This window comes from Corvus hawaiiensis, chromosome 6 (genome assembly GCF_020740725.1).
Source record: "Corvus hawaiiensis isolate bCorHaw1 chromosome 6, bCorHaw1.pri.cur, whole genome shotgun sequence".
Lineage (NCBI taxonomy): Eukaryota > Metazoa > Chordata > Aves > Passeriformes > Corvidae > Corvus > Corvus hawaiiensis.
This window is the reverse complement of record NC_063218.1, coordinates 65,247,575-65,271,516: the sequence shown is the minus strand read 5'-3', so window position 1 is coordinate 65,271,516 and position 23,942 is coordinate 65,247,575. Positions and strand designations below refer to the sequence as shown.

The 23,942-nt window shown below is 55.9% G+C and overlaps 3 protein-coding genes across 5 annotated transcripts; all 3 read left to right on the top strand.

The window, feature by feature from the left end:
• On the top strand, positions 1-10,180 carry MRPL21 (mitochondrial ribosomal protein L21). Its single transcript, XM_048306838.1, has 7 exons — positions 1-36; positions 634-694; positions 1,855-1,940; positions 4,125-4,288; positions 5,901-5,953; positions 9,331-9,434; positions 9,960-10,180. Exons 1-7 carry the CDS (start codon positions 6-8, stop codon positions 10,022-10,024), a joined length of 564 nt encoding a protein of 187 aa, XP_048162795.1. The 5' UTR covers positions 1-5; the 3' UTR covers positions 10,025-10,180.
• A 114-nt stretch (positions 10,181-10,294) lies between these two features.
• LOC125327337 lies at positions 10,295-16,650 on the top strand. Its single transcript, XM_048306776.1, has 5 exons — positions 10,295-12,603; positions 13,710-13,860; positions 14,387-14,850; positions 15,534-15,988; positions 16,365-16,650. Exons 1-4 carry the CDS (start codon positions 12,288-12,290, stop codon positions 15,551-15,553), a joined length of 951 nt encoding a protein of 316 aa, XP_048162733.1. The 5' UTR covers positions 10,295-12,287; the 3' UTR covers positions 15,554-15,988; positions 16,365-16,650.
• Positions 16,651-16,665: 15 nt separating this feature from the next.
• On the top strand, positions 16,666-22,915 carry LOC125327372 (ras-related and estrogen-regulated growth inhibitor-like). Of its 3 annotated transcripts, none has more exons than XM_048306817.1 (5): positions 16,698-16,838; positions 18,916-19,029; positions 20,372-20,428; positions 21,071-21,144; positions 21,591-22,915. In XM_048306817.1, the coding sequence occupies exons 1-5, from the start codon at positions 16,742-16,744 to the stop codon at positions 22,074-22,076; spliced, it is 828 nt and encodes a 275-aa protein (XP_048162774.1). In that variant the 5' UTR covers positions 16,698-16,741; the 3' UTR covers positions 22,077-22,915. The 3 variants fall into 3 exon arrangements, with proteins under 3 accessions (XP_048162775.1, XP_048162774.1, XP_048162776.1); XM_048306819.1 differs by having other exon boundaries at positions 16,756-16,838; positions 18,894-19,029; XM_048306818.1 differs by lacking the exon at positions 18,916-19,029 and having other exon boundaries at positions 16,666-16,838.
• Positions 22,916-23,942: the final 1,027 nt, after the last annotated feature.

Sequence of the window (23,942 nt, the reverse complement as noted above, 5' to 3'; positions counted from 1 at the left end):
CCGCCATGGCGGCGGCGCGAGCGCGGCGGGCGGGAGGTGAGCGGGCACCGGGAACGGGAACGGGACCGGGAACGGGAACGGGACCGGGAACAGTCCCTGCCCCTGCTGCTGGGAGGGAAGGAGGGAGCTCTGCCAGCTGCTGGGATGGAGGGAAGGAGGCGGGCAGTAGGTCAGGGTCTCCGCTGCTGCCTCCTGGCCCCGCTGTATCCCTGCCGTGCACCTGCTGGATGAGCCCTGGAGCGCTTCCCTGGGTGGAAATGGAAGGGATTCGGAGCAGCCCGAAAGCCGGGCCATGTTCACGAAAAGCAGAATTAGCTTTACACAGTTCTTCCCGCCGTGGCATAAACCCTTCAGCAAAATCCAGGGGATGGGAGGGAGTAGGGGCTTCATCAATCTCCTCATTCCCGGGCTGGGAAGGGGCTGCCCCAGGGAGGTTTGGAGTCCCCGTCCCTGCAGGTGTCCAAGGAATGCCCGGACGTGGCACTCAGTGCTCTGGGCTGGGGACAAGGTGGGGACCGGGCACAGCTTGGGCTCCATGGTCTGGGAGGGCTTTTCCAGCCTAAATGATTCTGGAATTCTGCAAAAGCCCAGCAGCTGCTGCCTGTGTTTCATTCCCTCCTCTCTCCCTTTCAGCCTCCCTGCTGTCGGCTGCGGTCCGGCACCGGAGTTCCCAGAGCTCGTCCCCACAGCCAGGGTAATGTCACTTTGCCTTTTCCCCCTGGAATGCCGGCCTGCTTCAGCGGGGTGGGCAGGGCAGCTGGCTTTCCTTCGGGAAGGAGGCTTGCTCACTCTGTCGCTTCCCGATGTTTTGGACTCTGCCTACCTTCAGTCACCTTTCCCAGAAGGGTGCTTCCCTTCATTTTGTATTTTTGGGGGTTTTTTTGTCCCACCCCTGGAAGTGTCCAAGGCCTGGTTGAACAGGACTTGGAGCAAGCTGGTGCGGTGGAAGGTGTTTCTGCCTTGGGCTGGGACTGGATGAGCTTTAACATCCATTCCAAGCCAGACCTTTCTGGAATTCTGTGATAACTCTTCCAACGGGACCTTTAGGCTTCGCTTTTTCCAGCACTTTGGGAGCTGCCTGTTGTGCTTTTATTCCATTCCCCGTGCCGGGATCTCCTGCAGGACTGAGCTGCTTCTGGCTGTGACCAGGAGGGGACACTGCAGGAGCAGAGAATTCCTGCCGCAGGGAACGGCAGGATGTGCTCTTCCCTCTTCCTGCTCATCCTCTAGGGTCAGAGATCCTTGGATCTCTGCCTGGGTGACACAGCACCCAAAATCCTCACTAAACCCCGTGAGGCCTCGGGGCCTGTGGTCAGGTACTCACAGGTACTTGGAGGTCCTGTTAAATTAAAGCCCTCTGGGACGTTTGGCTGGGGGTTACCGAGTAAATCAATCATTGCAAAGGATCTTGAGTCAATTTGGCTTTTTTCCCACTCCCATCTCATGTTTATTTCTGAATATTTTATGCCGTTTGTGCATCCTGTGGTGCTTAGGCAAAGTGGGGATTTCTGCACGCAGGACAACCTGAACTGCCCACCCCTGAGGGGGATGGTGTTTGCTTTTTGCTCTGGGATGCTATTTACAAAATCTACTAAGTTTTCAGATTTCAGGAACCACAACTTTTGTGGCCATCTCATGGAGCCTTCCTAGGCAAATATCCCTCCTCTTTATATATAAGATTGGTTTTTTGTGCTATTGCAGATTCTTGCCTAGTTGTTACCTGTAATCTGATGACTTTTGGTTGGGTGTTAATATCCGTTTCTATTCCATCTCCTTTTTCCTTTTTTCCTCTCCCTGTTTCCATCTCTTGGCAGTATCTGTTTGCTGCAGTGAGTTTTACCTTGTCCTTCACAGACTTGCTGCCAAAACTTCCCTGACTTCGCCCCCATGGCCTGAAGTGAAACTTCCAGATCCAGTGGAAGAAGCCAAGTATCATGCAGGTAAAAGTCTTAAATCTGGTCTTCCAGCATTGCCTCGAGGCCTGACTGAGCATAAATGCCTGCAGCTGGAAGTTTGTGTTCCTCACTTTTTTTGGTGGTTTTTTTTTTTCGTTTCTCACGTGTTTTAGTGTCGCTGGAATTGTGCTCCAGCTGCTGGTTTGGGAGATTTGGGTACAATGCGATTTTTCCTTAGTTTGCGGCAGCTTGTTGTGCTGCCAGAGGAACCTTACCTGACGCGATGTGTGGCATGAAACAAGGTACTAAAAAAACTAAAAGCGTGAGAGAAGCCTTTCGGGCAGGAGAAGCGAGCTATTTTGCATTCACTGGCTAAATCAAAGCCAACAGGAGCAGTTGGATGGTGGGCACATGGAGAGCTGGTGTATTTCGGTGCATAAAACAGAACATCCAGCCAGCAGGAGCAGTTGGATGGTGGGCACAGGACAGACCTGCAGAGGCGGGACACAACGTGACACAACGGTGGTGGTCGTGTCCCCTCAGCTTGTCAGGACTGCTGGGTGAGAGGGAACGGCCTCAAGCTGTGCCAGGGCAGGTTCAGGTTGGACATCAGGAGGAATTTCCTCATGGAAAGGGTGGCCAGGCCTTGGCAGGGGCTGCCCAGGGAGGTTTGGAGTCCCCACCCTTGGAGGTGTCCAAGGAATGACCGGGCATGGCCCTCAGTGCTCTGGGCTGGGGACAAGGTTGGCGAGGAGAGCTGAGCTCATCTCCCTGCAGATCTCCCCCATCACGTGGCTGGAGAGTGTCCCTAATGGAGGGATGTGCTTTGGAGAGAGCCTCCTGCTCCACGTCTCCTCCCGGGCTGTTTTGATCCTGCTTTTTATCTGCTCCGTGCTCCTGGGATTGCTCAAGTGACAGATGGGTGCCTGTCCCTGCGTGTGAAATAACCCAGCAGCGAACCACAAACTGCTCCGTGCGAGCCCTGCGGGGAGTGGGGTCCCATCCTCAGGGCTTGGTGCCATCCCTGATGGATTCCCTCCTGCTGCTGCTGCTGAACGTTATCTCCTGGCTGTGCTCATCCGCAGGGAACAGCAGCGGGAGCATTGCAGTTCTGCCTCCTGTCTCCTGCTGGCTGTGGAAACAGCCCCGGATATTTTGGGATGGGTCTCTCTGCATGGTGCTGAGATCCAAGCCAGCAATCACTTGATGTTTCCTGGCACTGGAGGTGTTGGAAGAGTTATCAACAACTCTTTATCCTGGTGGGAACTGCTGCAGCTCCTGCCCTACAAGTAATTTGTGTTCCTACCTCTAGCTTTAAGTTTGTATCCTCTGGCTTGGAACTTGGACCTTTTCCGAGTGTTCCTGTAAGGATTGGGTTGGGTTTGCCTGGCTGCTGGATTCCTGTCTGTCCCAAAGGGATGTTCTGTTTGCATTCCAGGAAAAAAAAAAAAGAAAAAAGGATTTGGCCACTTTTTAGGACAATGAGGACAATGTGTTTTTCTGGACAGCAGGGAGGGTGGGAAGCTGCTGCTTGGCAGTGGGATGGTGTCAGGGAGCAACACCTTTTGGTGTTCCTGTAAAAGCTGGGTTTGGATTCACTGCCCAGGAGGCTGATCACAGGAAATGGAGTTTGTCCACATGCAGGACCTGGCTTCAGGATCCTGTTCCTCCACGCACGGGGGAAGAGGTTTTTCTGGGAGGGAGCGAGGGACAGGTGTCTCTTGTCCTTGCTGCAGGTACACGTTCTCAGGCTGGGCTTTGTCATGTGCTGGAAGCCTTTTCCCAAGCTCTTCCTGACGTTCCTGTGTGCCTTAGGCACTACTCAGAGTTCTGGGCTGTCTGCATATGACTTGGAACTGGAGGGAATTTCCTCCAAAGGCGGGATGCATGGACAAGAGCTCTTTGCTGGAATGCTTTATACCCAAGTACAGTACACTTTGGGTTGCCTGAGGAACGGGCTGAGAGTCAGCAGTGTAGAGTAGCTGCACAGTGTATACAAGATGTTTACTTACACGTGGCTTTGCCAGCACCTAAAATACAAATAACTCGTGAATTTTTAAAAAGGGAGGCTCACACGTCTGGGGAGCAACACTGCTGTTGATCCTTGCTTAAAGACTCCCAGGAGATAAGAGTGCTGGGGGGAGAGCCGGGTGGCTGGGTGGGTTTTCCCAGCCCTTCCCAGCTCTCTGGCCGTGCTGCCCTGATCCCTGCCTCGCTGTTTGCCAGCAGAAGTGGTGCGGAAGGTGAACGGGCTGATCTCCGCGGGGCGATACGGGCGGCTCTTCGCCGTCGTCCACTTCGCCAGCAAGCAGTGGAAAATCACCAGTGAAGACCTGATCATGATGGACAACGTCCTGGAGGCTGAGTGTGGAGACCGAATCCGCATGGAGAAGGTGAAAAAGCCAGAGCAGATTCCCTACAAACGTTCCTGGAGGCAAAACCCATCACCGGTTTTAACACCACGTCCCAAAGCGCTCCTGGGGGGTCTCCCGCCCTCATTCCAGCCCTTTGCTTAGTTCCAATTCCCTTAGTTCTGTTCCAGTTTCAGATATTATTGCAATTTCTGTTCAACAGGGCTGGAGTGAGTCTTGCCAGACTCCGTGGGGAGACAGATTTTTGTTGTCCTAACTCCGTCCAAAAAAAGAAAGTGACAGTTGTTGTTTCCAGAGCCGGCAGCGAAAGCCTGTGTTTGCCTTGAGACTCCAACACCCCGGATCACAGAACCATTTAGGCTGCAAAAGACCTCTAAGATCATCGAGTCCAACCCTTTAATTCCTTGCAGGGCTCCCAGAGGGATTATAAACTCCTCAGGGCTCTGTAAGATCCTTATCATGCTGGGCCGGGTGGAGGCAGAGGGATGAGGAACGGAGGGGAGAGTTGCCAAGATCCAGTTAATATCTTTATCCTCAGCCTTGGACAACCAGCAGGGACTTGCAGAGGCTCATTAATCCAGACTGAAGGGAAATATTATGGAGTGGGATTCTGTTGGCTTCACCTTCACGTGGGCTGTTGGAGCTAAGCAAGTAATTCAGGAGAGCTGAGGAGTTTTTGTGCTCAGCCTTTGCTCTGAAGCCCAGTTTCGAAGCAGCTTTTTAGGCATGTCCTCAGCTGTGTCCCACATCCCTGTGTCCAGCAGAGAGGAGGGATTTCTGTGGTGTAGCCAGCTCGAATGCAAAGGTCTGGGTGGCAGTGAAGGTGAAAATTTGCCTGAGCACCAGAACCCTTTAGGGATTTTTTTTTTTTCTGTCTAAAACGAAAGCCAGGACTTCTCAGGATAATTTCTGTGTGGTTTTTAAGTGGGGCCAGAGGATTTGTGAGGCAGCCTGGGAGAAGTGGCTCCGGATGTGGCACCTGGGGACATGGTTTAGGGAAGATTATGGTGGTGCTGGGTTGATGGTTGGACTCCGTGACCTTGAAGGTCTCTTCCAACCTCAATGATTCAGTGAAATGCAGCCTCTTCCCACTGTATCCTCTCTTATCCTGCCCGTTCCTTTAGATGCAGCTGAAATGCCCCAAACCAGCAAGGGCTGGTGAACCCCCTCATGTTCATTTCTTTCTTTCCCATCTCGAGGCCTTACTGAGGAGAATGAGGGAATTGTTTCTCCACTGGGATTTGCAGCAACTGCTGTAAAAATCCAACAGTTTAGGAGCTGCCATTTGTCCAGATCCCACACGAGGCAGGTTGTTCTTCTTCCCTGATTGCTTTCCATATTTTTTTATGCCTGCTGGTGAGCCAGGACAGAGACGTTCAGTGTGTTCTGATCATGGAGAAAGATACTTCTGCAGTCTGTTTCAGTGGGATGAGCTCTCTGGAAGACTAATGGCTCTGTCTCCAGCCTGTTTGCAGCTTTCCCCACCACCCCTGCAGTTAGTGTCAGGTTTGAAATGTGGGGAGGCCTGGCTTTAAGCAGTTTGACTCCTTTATGGCTGTAGAATTTGAAAGGTCTAGTTTGCATTTCTGCCAGGACAATGAGCAGTGATTTGTGCCTGTTTTATTTCCCCCAGGTTCTGCTGGTTGGTGCTGACGACTTCACGCTCATTGGAAGGCCGCTGCTGGGGTAAGATGCTTCATAAAGAAATTATGTGGCATTTTTGTGCTTAATTGTGGTTTCAGGGCTCTGCAGTCCCTGAAACTGGGATTTATCAGCACTAACTGTGATCCCAGCCCTGTGGCTTTTGAAAGAATCACCAATGAAACAGCTCATCAGCCTCTGGTGACTCTCCCCCTCCCCAGTGCCAGGAGAGCAGCAGGTCCCAGTTCTGAGGTAGCTCTTGGATATTCACCTCAGTTGGATCTTTTCCTCCTTGCACAAACCAGCAGGACATGTTGCCCTTCAGCATCTTTACCTTCTTACCCTAATTTTGGTGGCAGTCATCTTGAAATAAGCCAGAAATCCTTTTCCTTAATCCCTCGAGTTGAGTTTTTAGCCCTTAGCCTTAATTTTAGGGCTCCTAATTTTTCCCTTGCTCTCAATCACGTAATCCAGCAGTCACAGAACTCGGGAGGAGTTTATCCCTTGGCACTGCCTCCATCCCAGTGCTGTAGGACTTGCTGTACAGAACCTCTGGTTCCTCAGGCTTTGCCTTCCCAGAAGGTCCAGGTGTTACTGCAGGTGGTATTTAGGAGTTATTTGTACAGTTTTAACGTGCCTTGAGTTGCACCAGTGGCACCTGCCTCAGGTCCCTGTGTGGGACAGGATTTTGGGAGCTGCCACTCCTTGTAACAGCACTGGAAGAGGATCTGGGATAGCAGATCATCGGGATTCTATGAGTTACTGCCAGACAGTGCCCTTGGGGAAGGTTTTAGGAAGGGGAATCTCATTTCTAGGACTAGAAAGGGGCTTTTCATTGTGGGATGTGCCACGTCAGGCAGGTGAGGAGCACCTTCCTTCCCCCAGCTCTGATCCAGGGGCCCTGGGGTGGTTCTTTGCAGCTCTTTGTGCTGGATTTGGCTCGGGGATGCCCAGGAGCTCCAGGACAGGAAGCAAACCAGCTGTTGGCTCCTGGAGGGTGTGGGAAGTGTTGGCAGCTGCGTGAGGCAGACCAGGCTGCACATCTGGCCTGGACTCCAGGGCCTTTGGCTGAAGGGAGTCAGTGGGAGGAGGAAGAGGCTGGCCACGAAGAGTGAAGGCTGGGGGGAGGTGCCATCACCCCCTGAGCTGCAGGGGAACCACCGAAATCCCAGCTCTCTGGTACGGGATGGGGGAAAGGGGAAGTGGGATGGGAAAAGGGCGTCACCAGCAGCGTGCACTGCGGTTCTCTCACACAGTCCCCTAGCCCACAGGCATTTTGGGGAGGGGAGAAGAGGCTGGATGAGAGCAGAGGCAGTTCTGTGTCTCTGTTGTTGGATAAATAAACACCCGGTGAGCGCTCACAGCCCGAGACACTTCACCGGAGCCGCTTCCTGTCGGCTCCCCAGCGTGTCCTGTTTGGGACAGCTGGACAGGGTTTGTTCCCCTGATACCTCCCAGGATGACGCTCCTTTAAACCCTGAAACACCACATCTGCATGGCAGAGGCTATTCTGGGAGCTGCTGGCTGGCTCCTGCTCTGGAATCCTTCGGGCTCCGTGTTTGTCCAAGTCGCTGCCTGCCCCGGCTGGCACAAGGGCTGGAGCCCGTCTTAGGCATGAGTGGAGGGAAAGTTTGGCTTATTTCTGGACAAAATAGAGCTGATGGGATTTTTCCCTCTAGGAAACCTCGCTGTTTCTCCTGCTGCCTGCTCCTTTTTGCAGTGGAAATGCCAAAGGCCTTGTCCCAGACAGCCGGGCCGGGATTCACTCCTGTGGGGCAGCTGGAGTTATGACCTCCAAGAATTATGATCCTGTGGGCTTGTAGCTTGCCTGGATCTTTTTCTCTGCCTCTTGACAGCACCTTTCAGCCCAGCTCAGATCCAGAGTGAGATTCCAGCCAGAGTTTTTCCCGCCTCCTGCAAAAATCCAATCCATGGAACATTTTGCTGCTGAAGGCAGCAGGCCCAGCTGTGTCGGGCTCTGGGAAATGTGTGACCCCCTTCTTATTTTTATGGACATTCCAGTCATACCTAAAACGTTTGATAGAGATTTTTATTTTTTTCCTTGGGCTCTGTTTTGCTGAGAACTTGTCCTGCCCACGAGCTCTTCTCCAGCGAGTTGGTTTCTGTTGTGCTTCAGCTTCCTGCCAGCAGTTCCTAGAGCTGTGTCCCTCAGAGAACTCACCAGAGCCTTGAATCCAGGAAGTTTAGTCCCAAATTAGTGGTAAACCACGGCCTGAGTGCAGTTTGCTCCCTGGTTTCTCCCTCAGGGTGGCAGGGCGTGTGTGTGGTTCAGTGGTGCTGGATCTGGAGCAAACCCTGGAGCTGGGATGTCGGGGTCACCCAGTGGTCTCTTAAAATCTACATTGTTCTCTGGCTCTTTTCTTCTGGGCTGGTCACTAACTGCAGATAAATCAGTTTCCTCCAGGATCCAGTCTCTGATTTAATCACACCCCCAGGGTGGATTTTAAGAGATGGTGGCTGTCTGAAGCCTTTGGCCTCCCAGTGACCTTGCTGGAACAATTTCAGCTGGATGGGCTTCCCCCTCTGCCCCCCTCAAGTGCAGACAGAGCCGTTTGTCAGCAAAATGGTCTTTAAATGTCTTCCTGTGGCAAACTTAACGAGCTTTTAATGGAATTCTGCAGTGCTGTGCATGGAAGAGCAGCTCCTCCTCCTTCCCTGTGGCTGCTGACTAAAACCCCCCTGTCCAAAGCTCCAGTCTGGATCCTGCCTGGGGGTTCTCACCTTCTGAGACCCTTGAAGCATATCAAGGTTGATCACAGTTGTTTCAGCAAAACTTAAGTTTTTTCCAAAAATTTTCCCAAATTGTCATTTTCCCAAAAATTGTGTTCCCGCAGCAGCAGCTTGTGGCAAGCATTGCTAAACGCTGGCTGCGGTGGAAAATTGCTTAGGGTTCATTAGAACAATTAATTTAAAAATTATTGGGAAAGTTATAGTGTTTCCAGCAAGGTGAGGTTTTCTTCCAGCTGTCTCTGATGCCGTAGAGGAGGAGGAGGAGGAGGAAGGATTTCTGTGGTGACCAGGAGCGGGGATGGGCTCATCCCGTGCCTAAACCCAAGCAGGGCCCATGAGATCCACCTGGAGGTGCCAGGGGAATTCCTCTTGCCGCAATCCTACAGGTTCCCGCAGGTCCCCGTCTCTCCTGCTGCTCACGTGGGATGATCTCATCCCTCACGTGACAGGGAAGTTGGGACCTGTGGCTTCTCCCGATCCAGGCACAGCACCTGGAGGCTTTTGGCCGTGCCTGGGCAGGTGGCCCTCCTCCCACGGAGGATCTGCAGTTCCCGGGATCTGGCTCTGCCAGGCAAGATGTGTTATCCACGCGTCTCTTCTCCCAGAAACCCGCTCCCCGGGAGCAGGACGTCAGTAACTAAAACCTGATGCCTCTAACACTCATTTTTAAGGAAGGACCTGGTCCGTGTGGAGGCCACGGTGATTGAGAAGACCGAGTCGTGGCCCAAAGTCAACATGCGCTTCTGGAGGAGGCACAACTTCCAGAGGAAGAAAAGTAAGAGGGAAAGGACGTGTTTCCTTCCCTGCTGGACGTGGGAGGGGAGGTATCCCAGCACAAGGACCCGAGGAAGGGGCTCGTTCTCCGTGTCCCCAGAGCCCCTCAGGGCCCAGCCCCTCTCCCAGGCATGCCCACAGAGCACTGGGATTTAATATTCCCTCAGTGTTCCCTAAACTTCCTGGGCAGGAGAGCAATCCCATCCTCTTCCCAAAGCCTTAAACGCTGGATGTGTCCTCACAGCTGCCCGCAGGCCCCAGCAGGGTCCTGTGTGGGTTTTGGTTGCCGAGTGACTCTTCCTTCTCTCCGAGAGGGAAGAATCCTGGCTGTTTTCATATGGATGGGATGGATGGTAAAGCCTTGACCAGGCTGCCCCAGTGCCACTCTGGGACCTGCTGTCCTTGGCATCCCCATGGAATGCAGCTGTCTGCCAGCACCGCCCTCCAGGCGCCCTGGCATGAGGTTGGCACCAGGTTTATGCTGGTACCTGATCCTTCTTTTTCCCCCCTTTTCCTTCTTTTTCAGTCATTGCCAACCCCCAGACCGTCCTCCGGATCAACACCATCGAAATCTACCCCTGCTTGTCCTGACTGGGGGGGGCTGTGCCTGGGAATCACTGCTGCTCCAGGGAATTGTGGAAATAAAACGGCCTCGGCACTGGGAAGTCCTGGACTTGTTGCTGTGGTGGGAAATGGGAATCTCTATGTGCTTTCTTTTTAAAATAATGGAATATTTTTTAAACTGCTGCTTCAGCTTTGCTGGTATTTCTTTGGCAGGGGTTTGGAAGCCCCCAGGATCCCTTGCTGGCTGTCTGGCCTTTTCATGCCTCCCTGAACTTTAGGAATTTGGGAATTCCGGTCATGTAATTCCTGGCGTTGTGTGGCTCCAGGGAACATCCTGGGGTACAGTGTGGCCCTCAGCCCGTGGCACTGAAGAGAGCAGTGAAACCAGGAGACTGCAGGGTCCTGAATCTACTCCCAGATCATGCCAAGGGGTGAAAATCCTTCTTAAGGATTAGCACTGGGAAGTGGAGCTGAAAAATTCCCCTCTTGAAGGTGAGCAGCAATGAACTGTGTGTGTGTGTAACACTATCAGAGCGAGGCACTGGTGGCTCAGCAGGGATTTTGTGCCTGTTTTAGAGCTGGATTTTGGCCTGCTGCGTGTACTCCATGTCTAGATCCTGGTCTTTCCCCTCTTTTGTGGCTGCACGTTGAGCACTGTCCTTTCCTGAGCAGCACATAATGAGGCCAGGTGGATCCAGCCGAGGCCTGCTGGTGTTTCCAGGCTGGATATCCACCAGGACTGGAGTTTCCTGGAGTTGCTTGTACTGTGGGGTTCTTAAAATCCCACCATGGGAAGGGATAACAGGCCCTGCTCACCTTGTCACTTCCCTAGGGAATACCTTGCTTCAAACTGGGCGGAAAATCCACGTTTGGGTGTCCTTTGCACTCCCACCATGTCTCCTCCTGGGACAAAGGTTGCCGCAACCCTGTCCTGAAGGAAGTGGGAGTTTTCTTCCATCTGGGACTTGCCCTGGCTATCCAATGTCACAATTCCTTTGGGAGATCAGGTGCCACTCGGGTGGCTCTGGCTGCATCTCACCTTCAGCTGGAGAAGGACTCGGGTGTGCCAGGGTCGAGCTGGTTCTTCAGCCACTGGAGACAGCTGGATCTGCAGGGGTGGACTCAGCCCTTCCCATTTCAGATCCTCTGGCACAAATAGCCCTTGGGAATGCTGCTCCTTCCCTGCTGCTGAGGTTGGACACGCGGTTTTCAGCAGCCGACGGAACGTGGAGGCAGGGACCGCTTGGATCGTCGCAATCCTTGTTCCCAGCCTCTTACAGAAGAGTGGAGAGGCCCCTCCAAAAATCATCTCCCACCTCTTCGCCTTCTCCCACAGGTGACTGCAGTTCCACGCTGGGAGCAGCAGATCCCAGCAGCAGGCAGGGAGTGCTGTGGGCTGGCACAGGGACCACAGCCTCCGGATGCGGGCTGTTGCCGGTCCACAGCAGAAGCGGCGTTTGCCAGCCGAAGGAGTTGGCCTGGAAACCCTCAGTCCCTCCGTGCTTGAGCGCTGGGGCTAAGAAACAGCATGTCTTGGCTCTTAAGGGGATGTAGCAGGAATGTTCTGTCCTTCCCAAATAGGAAGAAACACTTGGAAATAACATGAGTTTCAGGGCTCGGACATACGGAGGGCAGAGGCTGCTGTGGAGTCAAAGGAAAAGCAAAGGGCTTAAGTTCTGTCAGTCTGATCCCCCAAAAAGCCCTTGGGAATGTAGTTTTGATCCAAGTGAGATACTACACAAAATTAGGGTGGTTTCACAGCACTTTGAGGGGGGACAAAAATTCAGGAAGGGAAAATCCAACCAGTATCAGGAAGTTCTTGGTTTGAAAAGTTTATGATGCAAAACAAGCAGGTTTTATTGGAACTATTTTTTCAGACTGAGGTAAAAAGGGATTGTTTTAATGCTTTCTTCAAGGGAGTTTAAATCAAAAGCTTTTTGTCGTTCCAAGTGGAAGCAGGAATGCCCAGTTCTCTGGGATGAAGTCACAGGTCTCCACGTGGCTTCATGTGTCCGGGGGCGATCCTTGTCACCCTTCCTGGTGCTAAATAGCACTGAAATAGCTTAAGAGCAGCAATTTCTCAACAAAGCAGGTTTGGGGGTTTTTCTCCTGAAGTACTGATTCCTGGCGGAAAGTTACCCACCGGGACAAAACAGCTCTGGGTGGAATTTGAGATGCTTTGCCCGGAGCTGAAGATCCACGTGGGTCGGACAAGGAGCAGGCCTGGGCTCTGGCCACCCCTGTGGCGTCTGTCCCCCCGGGAGGGAGGCTCGGAGCCGGAGCAGAGGGCATGTGCTGGGAACTGGGAGTGAATTCCAGCGCTGATCCCTGCCCGCTGGCCACAAAGCCGCTGCCTGTGCTGCTCCTGCCGTGCTTTCCAAGAATGCCAGCAGGGCTCCACGGCAGCAGGACGACTGGCTCTGCAGCCCTGACATTTCCCATCAGAAGGAAGCGTTGTTTTCTTGCCAGCTGCGAGGTTTGCTCGGGAAGAGCTGTCGGGAGTGACTCGGGAGGTGCCGCTGCTGCTCTGCCGGCTCCCCATGGCATCCCTGTTTCGGGCAGGAGCACCGAGCGGATCCCTGGCCCTGCTGCTCCCTGGATCCCAGGTGTGTGTCCCCCGAGACCCCTCCTTGCCCTCCTCTCTCTGGGAGGGGTTTGAATCCCTGATTTCTGTGTGCCACGCACTGAGCCCAGCCCTGACCTCTTCCTCTGCCCTTTCAAGAGTGGCCCATGGCATCAGAATTCCTTTGTGGCTCCAGGTTTTTCCCTCCCCCTCAGCTCTAGCTGCTTTTGGGAGCTGCTTTGGAGCGAGGTTTCCAGCATTTCAAAGGCTGGTGCTGTTCCAAGCCCCTCCAATGCTCTGGATGTTGCAGCTTTGAGGGGCTTGGACTTGTGTTTCACATAAAATCCTTCTTGTGACTGAAGGTAAAGCAGCCCCATCCTGGCCATCCCACGGGATCCCTTTTTGCAGCGTTTCTGGAGGTTTAAGTTACTTCCATGATGGGGTCTCTCTTCCTTCCCTCAGCACGCTGCTCTGTGTTCTAAAATCAGCTTCCCAAGCACAGCCATTCCCGCAGCGGGAAGCTTCCCGCCGTGAGGAGCTGTTTGCAGAGTCTGACGGAGCCTGGCAGACGGGGTCTGTGGCAGCGTCCTCCTTCCCAACAGCCAGCTCCTGCAGGAAAACAAAGTGCAGGACACTCTCTTTGGAGCCCACGGGGCAGCAGAGGGATTTAGCAGCTCCGTCAGGACATTTGGATCACGCGCTCTGCCAGGCCAGGAGCTGCCGCCGTTTATCCAGCTGCAAAGCAGCTCGGAAAGCTCTCGGGGCATGTTGTTCAGGCCCTGGGGTGGGAGGGAAATGCTGTTAATTTGCCCCTTCCCTGTGATTTTATCCCTCACAGCTTTGGGAAGGAGTCTTTGAGCTCTGACGTGGAGCCAGATTTGTTTTCTCAGCGTGATCCGGCCGCATGTCGGAATCCGCTTCAGCCGCAGGCAGGAACAGGACACCAGGAAACTCTGTTGGTTGGACTTCTCTCGCACTAGAGGTTTTATTATCTCCTGTGACCTAAAACCCGGCCTTTTATTAAAAAAAGAAAGAGAACATGTTCCCAGTGGGTTCATGTTGATGCAAATCCCACCCGGAGGAGTCCGGCTGTGGCCGGCACGCCTGGACACGGGGCCTTTCATCTGTGTTCCCTCTCCCTATTTATAGCACATGGAGAAGCAGCTGGGATCTGTGTCCCTGTGCCTTGCCCTGGATGTGGTGGATGCAGAGTTTTCCCAGCTGGATTGGTGTCAGACAGAACAGAGTGGATCAAGGAATGTGAGGGGCTGAAGGCTGGGAGGACCCTTGGGTGTGCCAGGTTTGCTGCAGCAACCCAAAATATGTTTGTGGACAGGGCAGTGTGGCATTGGTTGTATCCTTGGAGAGCATTCCCTGATGGAGCTGCACGTGGGAATGTCCGTGCAGTAATTAATGAGTGGCAATTAAATGTGGTGGGTGAGCTGGAAAAGGGTTTGAGCCCTTCAAATGGAGGCTTGGGAGAGGAGCTAAACCTTGGGGAACAAAGCTTTGAGATATCTCAGTCATTTTTGAACTGGAGTTGGCTCCCGCATGGATCTGTTGGCATTCCATGCCTTTGGATCATCTCGTGGAGAGAAGAGGGACTGGGGTTATCTTACCTTCCTTTCCTAAGTAAAAAACCACCATTGCCCTGTTTCAAAAGCACCAAAGTTCACTTTCTGGGCAGCTCTCAAAACACCTGACTACCCAGCAGGGAAGTGGTTTGGACATGGAACGGAATCCCCGCGATCCGAGGCTACGGCCTGAGGGGATTTGGCTCTTTGCTTTGGGCCAGCTTTCCATTTCAGCTGATTCTCTGTTTGCAGGGCCGTGATTCATGGGAGCCTCTGGCTTGGTTCCCGGAGCAGACTCTGTGTCTTGAAGGACCGGCAAGTGTGGAATAGCCTGCCCACAAATATTTCACCAGGACACAGTATCTCCTGCACCTTTCCCACCTGGCTCCGCCACGGAGCGCTGGAGGCGGATTATCCAGCGATCAGCGCTGATAAAGTCCTGTTTCCACTCTCATCCAGCCAAATATTCCCTGGCAAATGTGGGGCGTGGCGCTCAGTGCTCCCGTGGGAACACGCATGTGGCTTCCACCACGCCGAGGAGAGCTGTGCGAGAGGAGCAGGAGTTTCTCCCAGCTGTGCCATCAGGGACACAAACTCCCCAGCTCCAGGACCTTTTCCTAAAGAATCCAGGGATGTATTTTTCTGGAGCAGCTGGTACTGGATTGGAAGGTCATTGTGGTCATGGAGGCAGTGGGAAGGGAGCCGATTTTCCCAAGGTGACAGAGGAAGTGCATGCTTCCATTTGAACTCCATCCTTCTTGTCCCTTTGTTCCCTCATCCCTGCCAATCCATGTGCTGTTAACGCACTCGGAATTAAGGCAGGTGTGACTGCCCAGCTCCCAGGGCTGTTGTTCCAAGGTGCTGCACCCGAGGCGAGGGCAGCAGGAACCTGGAGCAGCAGGAATTGTTGCTCTGCATTCCCCCAGCCAGCTCCTGCCTTCCAAAGTGCAAGGGTTGATTTTCCATGAAATTTGCCCATTTGTTGTCACACAGCTCGCAGGAGAAGGGTTTTCTCTGTGGCTTCTCCCCCAGTTGCCTGGAATCAGGCGATGTATTAAAGCTGGTGTTGGAGAGGATCAGGCAAGAAGAGGACTTGATTGCAGACAACTCACTTCCGTAGGAAATGGGGCTAAAAATAGGGAAGGAATGTAACGGAGGCTTCTTTTTCTTGACGCCCCCCATTCCCCAGCTGGGAATCAGCTTTTGTCCCAAAATCTGTTTATTGCCTCGCTGTTGTTTCCTGGGCCCCAGATGTAGCCGGGAGCTTGATTTTTGGCTCTGGAGAAGCCGGAGCAGGGCCGTTTCCAGGGGCTGATGCACAAAGAGGACACATGTGATGGCAAGATGGGTTTCTGGGAGAGGTCTGCTGGCTCTCCACGACAGTCCCTGTGTTATCCAGGGGCCTCCCTCCAGCACTGATCCCGCTGGCAGCAGCTGTGATCCCGATAACCCTGCGGCCAGTTGAGTGCTGATGTCCCTGTGGGCACCAGGATGTTCCCTTTGGACACCTGATAGGCGCTATAAATACCAGGTGGGCTCATGTTCCCTCAAGCACCAAGCGGGCTGTGCCAAGTCACCCCAGATGGTCAGGCTGAGAGATCCCTGTGCCAGAGAAGTGGCTGCAGCCTTTGGAAAAGGGACTGAGTCCCTGCTGTGGGCGTTTGAAGGCTCCACACCCTTGGCCAGGTCCCTTCTGCCAACTTCTTTTGCGGTACTGGAGTTGCCTGGGATCTGCATCCCACGGGTCAGAAGCATTCTGGGGCCTGATAGGAGAGAGTCAAGATGCTGCTCAAGCTGTTGCCGGGCTTTTCCCTCCTTCCCAGCACACCCAAGGCACATCCATGCCCGCTCCAGGTACTGCTCCGAGCTGTTCCACGTTCCCTGCACACCTGGCTTCACCTTCCTGCTGCTGCTGAGCAGCCCGGTGGTGCCGCTGCACCAAAACACACCAAGTGTGTTCCAGGCCTGGTGTGGAGTCCTTGCTCTTGGACGTCCACGGGGATTTAGTCGCTGCTTTGCGCGGAGCCAGGATTCGCTCCTCGCCCTGCTCTTGGGACCAGGGGAAAGGCCGGGGCTCAGACAGCTCCTCTTGTCTTTACCAACTTGCCTCGTGCCCAAACATGGGGAAAACCGTGATTTCAGGCAGGGCTTTTGGGGGCAGGCAGCACTCTGGCCGTATTTCCCTGGCGGGGGGGCGTTGCACCAGTTCCCTCTTTCCTCACGTTCATAGACCCACGGAATCCCAGGATGTTCGGGATGGAAGGGACCTCGCAGCCCATCCAGTGCCACCCCCTGCCGTGCACAGGGACACCTTCCAGAGCCCAGGTGGCTCCGAGCCCCGTCCAGCTCTGGCTTTGCCCCTTTGGGGGGAGCAGCTTTCCCGGTCCGGCGCTGCTGTGTGTGGGGAAACTGAGGCACAATTCTCGAAGCGCCTCCGGGCCGGGATGAGGACCGCCTCCGCTGGCCAGGGAGGAGGAGGAGGAGGCCGGCATCAGCCGGGCCCGCCCGGGGCTGAGCCCAGCCCGGCCCCCGAGGCGGGGCCGGCGGAGCAGCGGCCGGCGGAGCGGGGAGCGGCGGATTCCGGGGCAGCCCCGGCCCGGCTCCGGGATGAGCTTCCCGCGGCCCCTGCGCCGCTCCGTGAGCCTCAGCCCGGCCCGCACCCTGCGCCTCGTCGTGCTGGGACAGAGCGCCGTGGGCAAGACAGGTAGGCAGCCCCCCCCCAGCACCTCTCTGGCATCTCACTGCATCCCTCTGCTATCCCCTGGCACCCTCTGGCATCCCCCCGGCATTCTCCCTTCCGGACAAGAGGGACCAACCTTCCCACGTCCCGTAGAAAGCCGGGACGAGGGGCATCATCCCTGCGCCCCCTCCAACCCGTGGGGTTTGAGGGCACTGAGTTTCCTTCCCCTCGGGTTTCCCACATGGACACTTGGCCGCCGGGGCTCGTTCCATGGGCGTTTTCCCTTGCCCGAGGGGTCCCCAGCTGCGCGGGGACCCGGGGTGAACATCACTGGCCGGGAGAACTTTCCCAAAAGCCGGGCTCGGGATGGGTTTTCCCGGGTGTGAGGAGTTCGCTGCTCATTCCCAGCGCCCCCAGCAGCTTTGCTGAGCCTCCTCCACAGCACCGGGCTGTTTTCCTTCGGGAAAACTCCCTTTCCCTGCGCCTTGTTCGGCGCTCTCCGTCTGTGCCTGCTGGGGCGGGGGTTTGGGATGCTGTGCTGGGAGCACCTCAGCTCCCTCCTTCCTTCCTGGGGATCATCCTCCCCCCTTTCCCACTGCTCCATCCCGGGCTGTGAGCACTTGCGGGCGCAGGTGTCCCCTGTAGCCCCCAGGAGTGGGGTCAGAGGCAGGGGAAACTGTGGATCCATGTGGATCCACATTGCAGTGATCCGTGATCCATGCAAAGCCTGGTAGGACACGGCTATGCTGCCGTGCCCTTGGGGAAAGGGAATGTCCTGCCCCTCTGGAAAAGGGAAGGCACCACACCAGTGGCACCTGTGCCGGGCTGTCGGAGCCGCTGGAATTGCGTTTCTGTGCCACCGGCATTGCCGAAAAATCCTAATTCCCTGATTAAATTGAAGGAAGCGACTCCCAGCTGTCCCTGAGCAATGCTGGAGCACAGGATGGGGCTCAGCTCCGGGGTACCCAGAGCCCCGGGGGGCCCTGGCAGCGCTTGGCCCCGCTGGAGCAGATGGTTGTAGGGGGTTTACGGAGCCTTTGGCTCGCCCCCGGCCCAAAGGCGTGTGTCTCCCTGCTGCTGGGCATCCCCCCCGGCACACAGCCCATTCCTGGCACCTCCGGGCCCCTCCTGGGGCAGCTGCGGGGCTGCTGTGCCCCCTCCTTAGCGTGGGATCCTCGTGCCGAGGGTCTTTAAAAGTTCCTCCGGTTGGGTTCGGCTGTCAGCCCGTGTGCCTTGCAGCAGCGGGGTGTGTGCCAGCGGCACAGGCCATGGAGCCGGGGCACGGGGAGGTAAATCGATACGTGGCTCGTGCAGAGCAGAGCTGGAGCGTGCCAGGAGCAGGGAGCAGCCCCCCGAGCGAGTCCCTCCCCATCCGTGTCCCTGGGCGCTGTTCTGCACGTCCTCCCCTGCCAGGGGACATCGTGTCACCTTCCCCGGGGGCTGTGCCCGAGCTGCCGCGTCCTCCTGCTGGCCGCCAGCCCCTGCGCTGGGGACGAGGACACCTGTCCTGCTGTCGCTGCCCAGCTGTCAGGTGACATCCCAGGTGATGGATCGGGTGTGGGAGAGGCGAGGAAGGAGCCAAGAGCAGCAGCATCATTGCCTGAGCTCCTGTGGGGAGGACGGGGGAGGCAGCCGGGTCCCCAAACGGGGGTGACATCTCTCATGGCCAGGGCGTGAAGCACGGGAGGGTGAAGGTGGGTTCCATCCCTGAGCTGCCAAGCTCCCATCCTGGCAGGGTGTGAGTGGGCCCCATGCCGGAGCATCCCCGGGATGAGCTGCTGCATCCATGGGCTACAGAGCCAGGTCGGGAGAGCTGAGGGGTGGGAACAACCAAAGGGCAAATCCCATGTGGGCAGCTGCAAAAGGGAAAAGTAACCCTTGATTGTCAGCCAGTTTGGGTTTTCACGGAGCAGTTTGGAAACCTCCAGGATCTGGTGAGCCGAGGTCCCAGACCCTGTGAGCAGGGACGGCTTTGGGTGCAGCCGTGTGGTTTCAGGATCAGGGCTGTGGGAATCAGCGGCGGGGGCTGGAAATCCAGCCCAGACTGGGCTCATGTTATCCTCTGCTGCTGCTGCCCAGCGTAAACTTTGCCATAATCCAGAGCAGAGCTCTGCCTGCAGCACGTGGAGCGGAGATGGATCAGCGCTGGAGCCGTTCCGCAGCGGCACAAACGGGGCAGCACGGCCCAGGTGTGCCCAGCCCGCCTCCATGGCAGGTAAATCACCCCTTGAGCCCACGGCCATCCCCCCACCCCACATTTAAAGCACAGTTAACCCTTTGAGCTCCAAGGAGAGCCCTTCCCGAGGTGACTGATGTTCAGGATGGGGAGAAAAAGCTCCTTATAAGGCTGGGTGGCCGCGGCCGCTCCGCCTGCAGCCGCTTCCCCCACTGGCAGCTCCACTCGTGCTCCTGCGCTCCAGCCAATTTTTAATCAATCTAATTGGCTCCTCTTCTCATCCCACACCATGTGCTCCAGCTTTGGGCGGCTGCCTGACATATGACACACAATCAGGTGCTTTCTAGAGACCAAGCCTGCCTCGTCCTGCTCCCCCTGATAATTCTGTCACCTCCTTGAAGGTGTCTGTAGGTGTCTCCTGCAGGGTCCCTGGCTATCTCCTCAGAGCAGTTTGGCTAAATTACCTGCTTTTTCCATCAATTGCCTTCCCTGCTGGGCAGGGTTTAAACCCAGAGACAGTTTGGGAGGTGAGAGGATGGTGAAGCCCCCAAAGAGGACCCAGGCAGGTGTGGGAGGCAGGAGAAGTTCCTGCATCCCTCTTTCCCTTTCTGTGGTTATTTAAGCCTGGCCCGTGTGGGGTGCCACATTCCTGGGATAAACACGCAGATCCTGGCCTGGTGTGGGTCTGTGAGGGCAGGACACCAGGAACATCTGCTGGTGGGCAGCTGGGACACACTGACCCTGGATTGCCCAGGGAAAGGCAGCTCGGAGTGTTGCTCCAGCTTGGTGTTGGCTTTTCATTCCCCTTTTTGTTTCTGGAGGGGTTTTCATCTTTTCATCACGTCCTGGTTCTGGTGAGGTTTATCCTCCTGTCATGCTCCTGCTCTGTTTTCCTTCCCTCCTCTCCCTCCTGGCTCTGTGCTCCTGCCTAGCTCTTTTCCCCCTGTTTTTTTCCCCTGTTCCTCTGATTTCACTTTCCACTCCTGTATCCTTTCCAAGCCAGCTTTTAGCCTCTCCACTGCCTTTCACTCCCATCTCCATTACCATCATTGACGCTTTGAAGGGCTCAAGCACCACTTCCACCCTCCTCTCCTGAGCTCTCAACCGTGGCTTTATCCAGAAATTCCCTCTCCAGGCATCAGCACCACGTTTCCAAAGGAGCTTCCTGGAAAAGATGTGAGGGCCAAAGGCCCCAAGGAGGGTTTTGCCAGCAATTTGGGCTTTGCCTCGCCGGGCTCTGGTGCAGGGAGATGTGTAATCAGATGAGGGGGTTTAATTGCCTGAGCTGTGGCTGCTCCTGCTGCTCCTCTGCCCTTGCAAGGAGGAAAAATTAGTCCAGAGCACTGAAAGCTCCAACAGGGTTCACTGTGTTTTTTTCCAGCATTGACCGTACGATTCATCACCAGGAGATTCATTGGAGACTATGACCCAACCCTAGGTAGGAAAACTCCATTTCCTGGGTGCTGTCACCGTGGCACAGCCAACTCTGCTCCCAAATTCACCATTATTCCCTCTTCTTCCTCCTCAACCAGACAGGCAGCCCACGGCCGTCCTGACACCTCCCTGGGTCCTGCATCCCTTTTCCCCTTTCTGTTGTTATTTATGGCAAAATCTATTGGGATGAGCCATTGGATTGCACAGGGAAGTGCTGCAGGCTTAGTCATGGGATCAGGGAATCATGTGGAATCATGGGATCACACAGAATCATTTAGGATGGCAAAGACCTCTAGGAGTCCAACCATCAAACCAACAGATCCTCCTCAGCTCCTCGAATTCCTTCCCAATCTGCTGGGAGGTGGCTTTTAAAGGACAGGAGGCATTTAAGCCCCTGGAGCCTGTGCTCTCCCGAATTCTAGGATTTGGGGATTTTCTTTTTTTTCCATTTGGGTTGTTTTTTGAGCACTGAAGCCATGTCCTTGCTGGAATGTCCCAGAAATGTCCCCTCCTCCCACTCTCCTGAGGAGCCCCTCTCCCTCCCTTGTTGCTCCCACACTTCGGTCACTGCTGCCCTCTCAGCCACCCGGGCTGTGGCTGCTCCCCGGGGGTTCTCTCACACACCTTCCCTGTGTGTCCTGCCCAGAAATGATCTACAGGCATGCAGCTGTCATCGACGGGGAGATGGTGCACTTCGAGATCCTCGACACGGCCGGACAGGTGAGCCCAGCCGGGACAGCGCCGTGGGAGCAGAGCGGCCTGCCAGGGAAGGCAGTCCCTGCTCTTCCACTGGCTGATCCCTGCTGTCTGGAGTCTCGTGGTGCTTGCCTCAGGGAAAGGGCGTTTTGGTGGATTGATATCCAGCCTCAGTTACAGTGAGGCTTCGGGTAAATATTCCCCTGTTCCCGTGCAGGGCACAGCTGGGCTCCCTGCGCCAGTGGAGCATCCTGGCGGCTCGAGGGAGCACTGAATCCCTCCGTATCCATGCCAGGACAGGGCTGGTGGCTGGTGGCTGCCTAAGCCACCCCATTCCTGCCCCGGGCTGCGGGTGTTACCACCGCTGTCCCCAATCCCGTTACGGAGAGGGCGCCGGGAGGTTTTCCAGGCTTGCACCCAGCAGTGCTGGCATTCCAGCGGTGCTAACGGGAGCCCACCCACCCCGGCAGGAGGAGGACTCCCTGCAGATCGAGGAGAAGATCAAGTGGGGCGACGGCTTTGCCGTGGTGTACTCGGTGACCGACCGCTGCAGCTTCGACGAGGTGATGCGGCTCTGCTTCCTCATCAACCACCTGCACGGCAGCCCCAAGCGCAGCGGCGCCGCCGAGCAGCCCCCCGTCGTCATCGTGGGCAACAAGAAGGACCTGCAGTTCGACAGGATGGTGTCCACCCAGGACGGGGAGAACCTCTCCAAGGCCCTCAAGATTCCCTTCTACGAGATCTCCACCCGGGACAGCTACGAGGAGCCGGTGGCAGTGTTCAGCAGCCTCTACCAGGAGCTGCTCAGGCAGGGGCACTTCTCCCCAGGCTCCTTCAAGAGGAGGACAGTGTCCAAGCTCATGGAGAAGATTCCCAAGATGCAAGCCAGCTCCAGCCTGAACTCCGCGGGCCGGAGCCTCAGCTTTAACTCCTTCAGGGACTACATTCCCGAGTGAGCAGCCCGGCTCCAGCCCGGGGTGGGGGCAGCTGCTGGGGCTATGCCGGCTCTCCACAGGGGAAGGTCAGCAGTGGAGAGGGTGGGACTGGGGTACACAAGCCTGTAGGTTGTTCCTACAAGGGGCTTTGTGCCAGCAGGGAAGGTTTTCTTCATCCATCCGATCCCTTCGTTCCCTCCTCCCCCTCTGGCGTGGCTGCAGTCGCAGCCGAGGTGGCCCTGGTGACTCTGGTGGTGTTGGGACAGCCCTTGGAGGGAGGCCCAGCCGTGTTTTGGTGGGGCTCAGACCCAGCACAGACACGTCTGGGGGGTTTTTCCCCCTGCTCTGAGCTGGCTGGGTGTGTGTCTGTACCCCAAATCCAGCACCCACCTTGCCGTGGGCCACCCGAGGGCTGTGCTGGCTCCTGGGCTGGCACCAGCCATTCCCTGGGAATGGATCCTGCTTCCTCAGCGTGGCTGGTGAGTAAAACCCCCCGGACCCCCAAACCCTTGCAGCCCATCCCGGCTGCGCTCAGTAGCACGGACACAACGGGGCCGATTCCAGAAGCTGCTTGCAGGTACCCCCCTGTCTGCTCATCAGCTGCCCTGTTCCCAGAGGGAAAGTCACCGTGGGCTGAGCACTTGTCTTTTTGCACAGGGATGGGGCAGGAAAGGCGTGGGAAGGAGCCGGGCTCGGGGCTCCTTCTCCTTCCCTCCCTCTGGATGCCGGGGCTGTGTGGCTGATTGGGGTGGCTGTGCTGGGACCCCCCTGTGGTGTCACCCCCCTGTCCCCCCTGTTGTGACTGACCCCATTGTCTGCTGCCACGTCCTGTGACAATAAAAGCCGAGTTCCCAACCACCTGTGGCACTCCCAGGAGAGGTTATTTTAGGGAGCTGAAGGAAAGGGGTGCACGGTGTGGGATCGCCCTTATATTAGAGCTCCCCCCTGGGGCCCTGGCACTATGTGCCCTCCTGGCTCTCTCCATCCCTGAAAGGCTTCCCTGGAGGATCACAGCCTGGGAAACCGCTTATCCCACCTCCCCAGCCTGCTCCAGAACCCACCCAGACACCCCTACAGCTCCCAGAGGTGTTTCCCAGCGCTGCCGGTGTCTGTCCAAGGCGGGGGGGTTCCTTAAATTCCATCTCTGTTTGTACACCCATGCTCCCCTGTGGGGGGAAAATGAGCCCCATCAAGGGGCTGGGCCAGGAAAGCAATTTGGGGCTGCTCCTTCTCAGCACCTTCTTTAAAATCCCGATTTTATTGAATTAAATTTAATTTAGTGAATTAAAATTCTGCCCATACACAGAGCCCAAACGGGGCTAAAACGCCTCAGGGGGTTGGACAAGGCGGGGGCGGGTGGGGGTTGTTTATTTTTAGGGGGTTTATGGCATTCCTGAGGGAGCTGAACACTGGGAGCTGGGCTGGGGGTTTGTGGCCCGACAGCTGGGGTGGGCATTGCCACCCTGGCCAGAGAGGAGCCAGTTTGGGAAGCACTGGGATGGGGAGAGAGGAGCCCAGGAGGGATTCAACTCCCCTGGGATGCTGAACACACACTTGAGCCTGTCGAGTGAAGGGTTTGGGTGCCCTCATTCCACGTTGCTCGGTTCCCAAATACCCCCAAGGCTCGTCCAAGGGGATGGATTTAGCTGCTGGCTGGAGCCGGACGTGGCGGAATCTCGCAATGTTCAGCAGGAATTATTCCAAGTGATGGATGAGACGGGACCAGCCCGTGAGCAGGAAGCCGGGCCAGCGCTGGAACAGCATCCCCAGAGCTCCTGGCAGTGGAGGAGCACTCGGCACAGCCGGGATCGCTGTCCTGGAGTAACCCCGGCCCTTTTTTATATGCCAAGGAATCCAGAAGGCTCCGTGTGGTCGCCGCCACAGCCC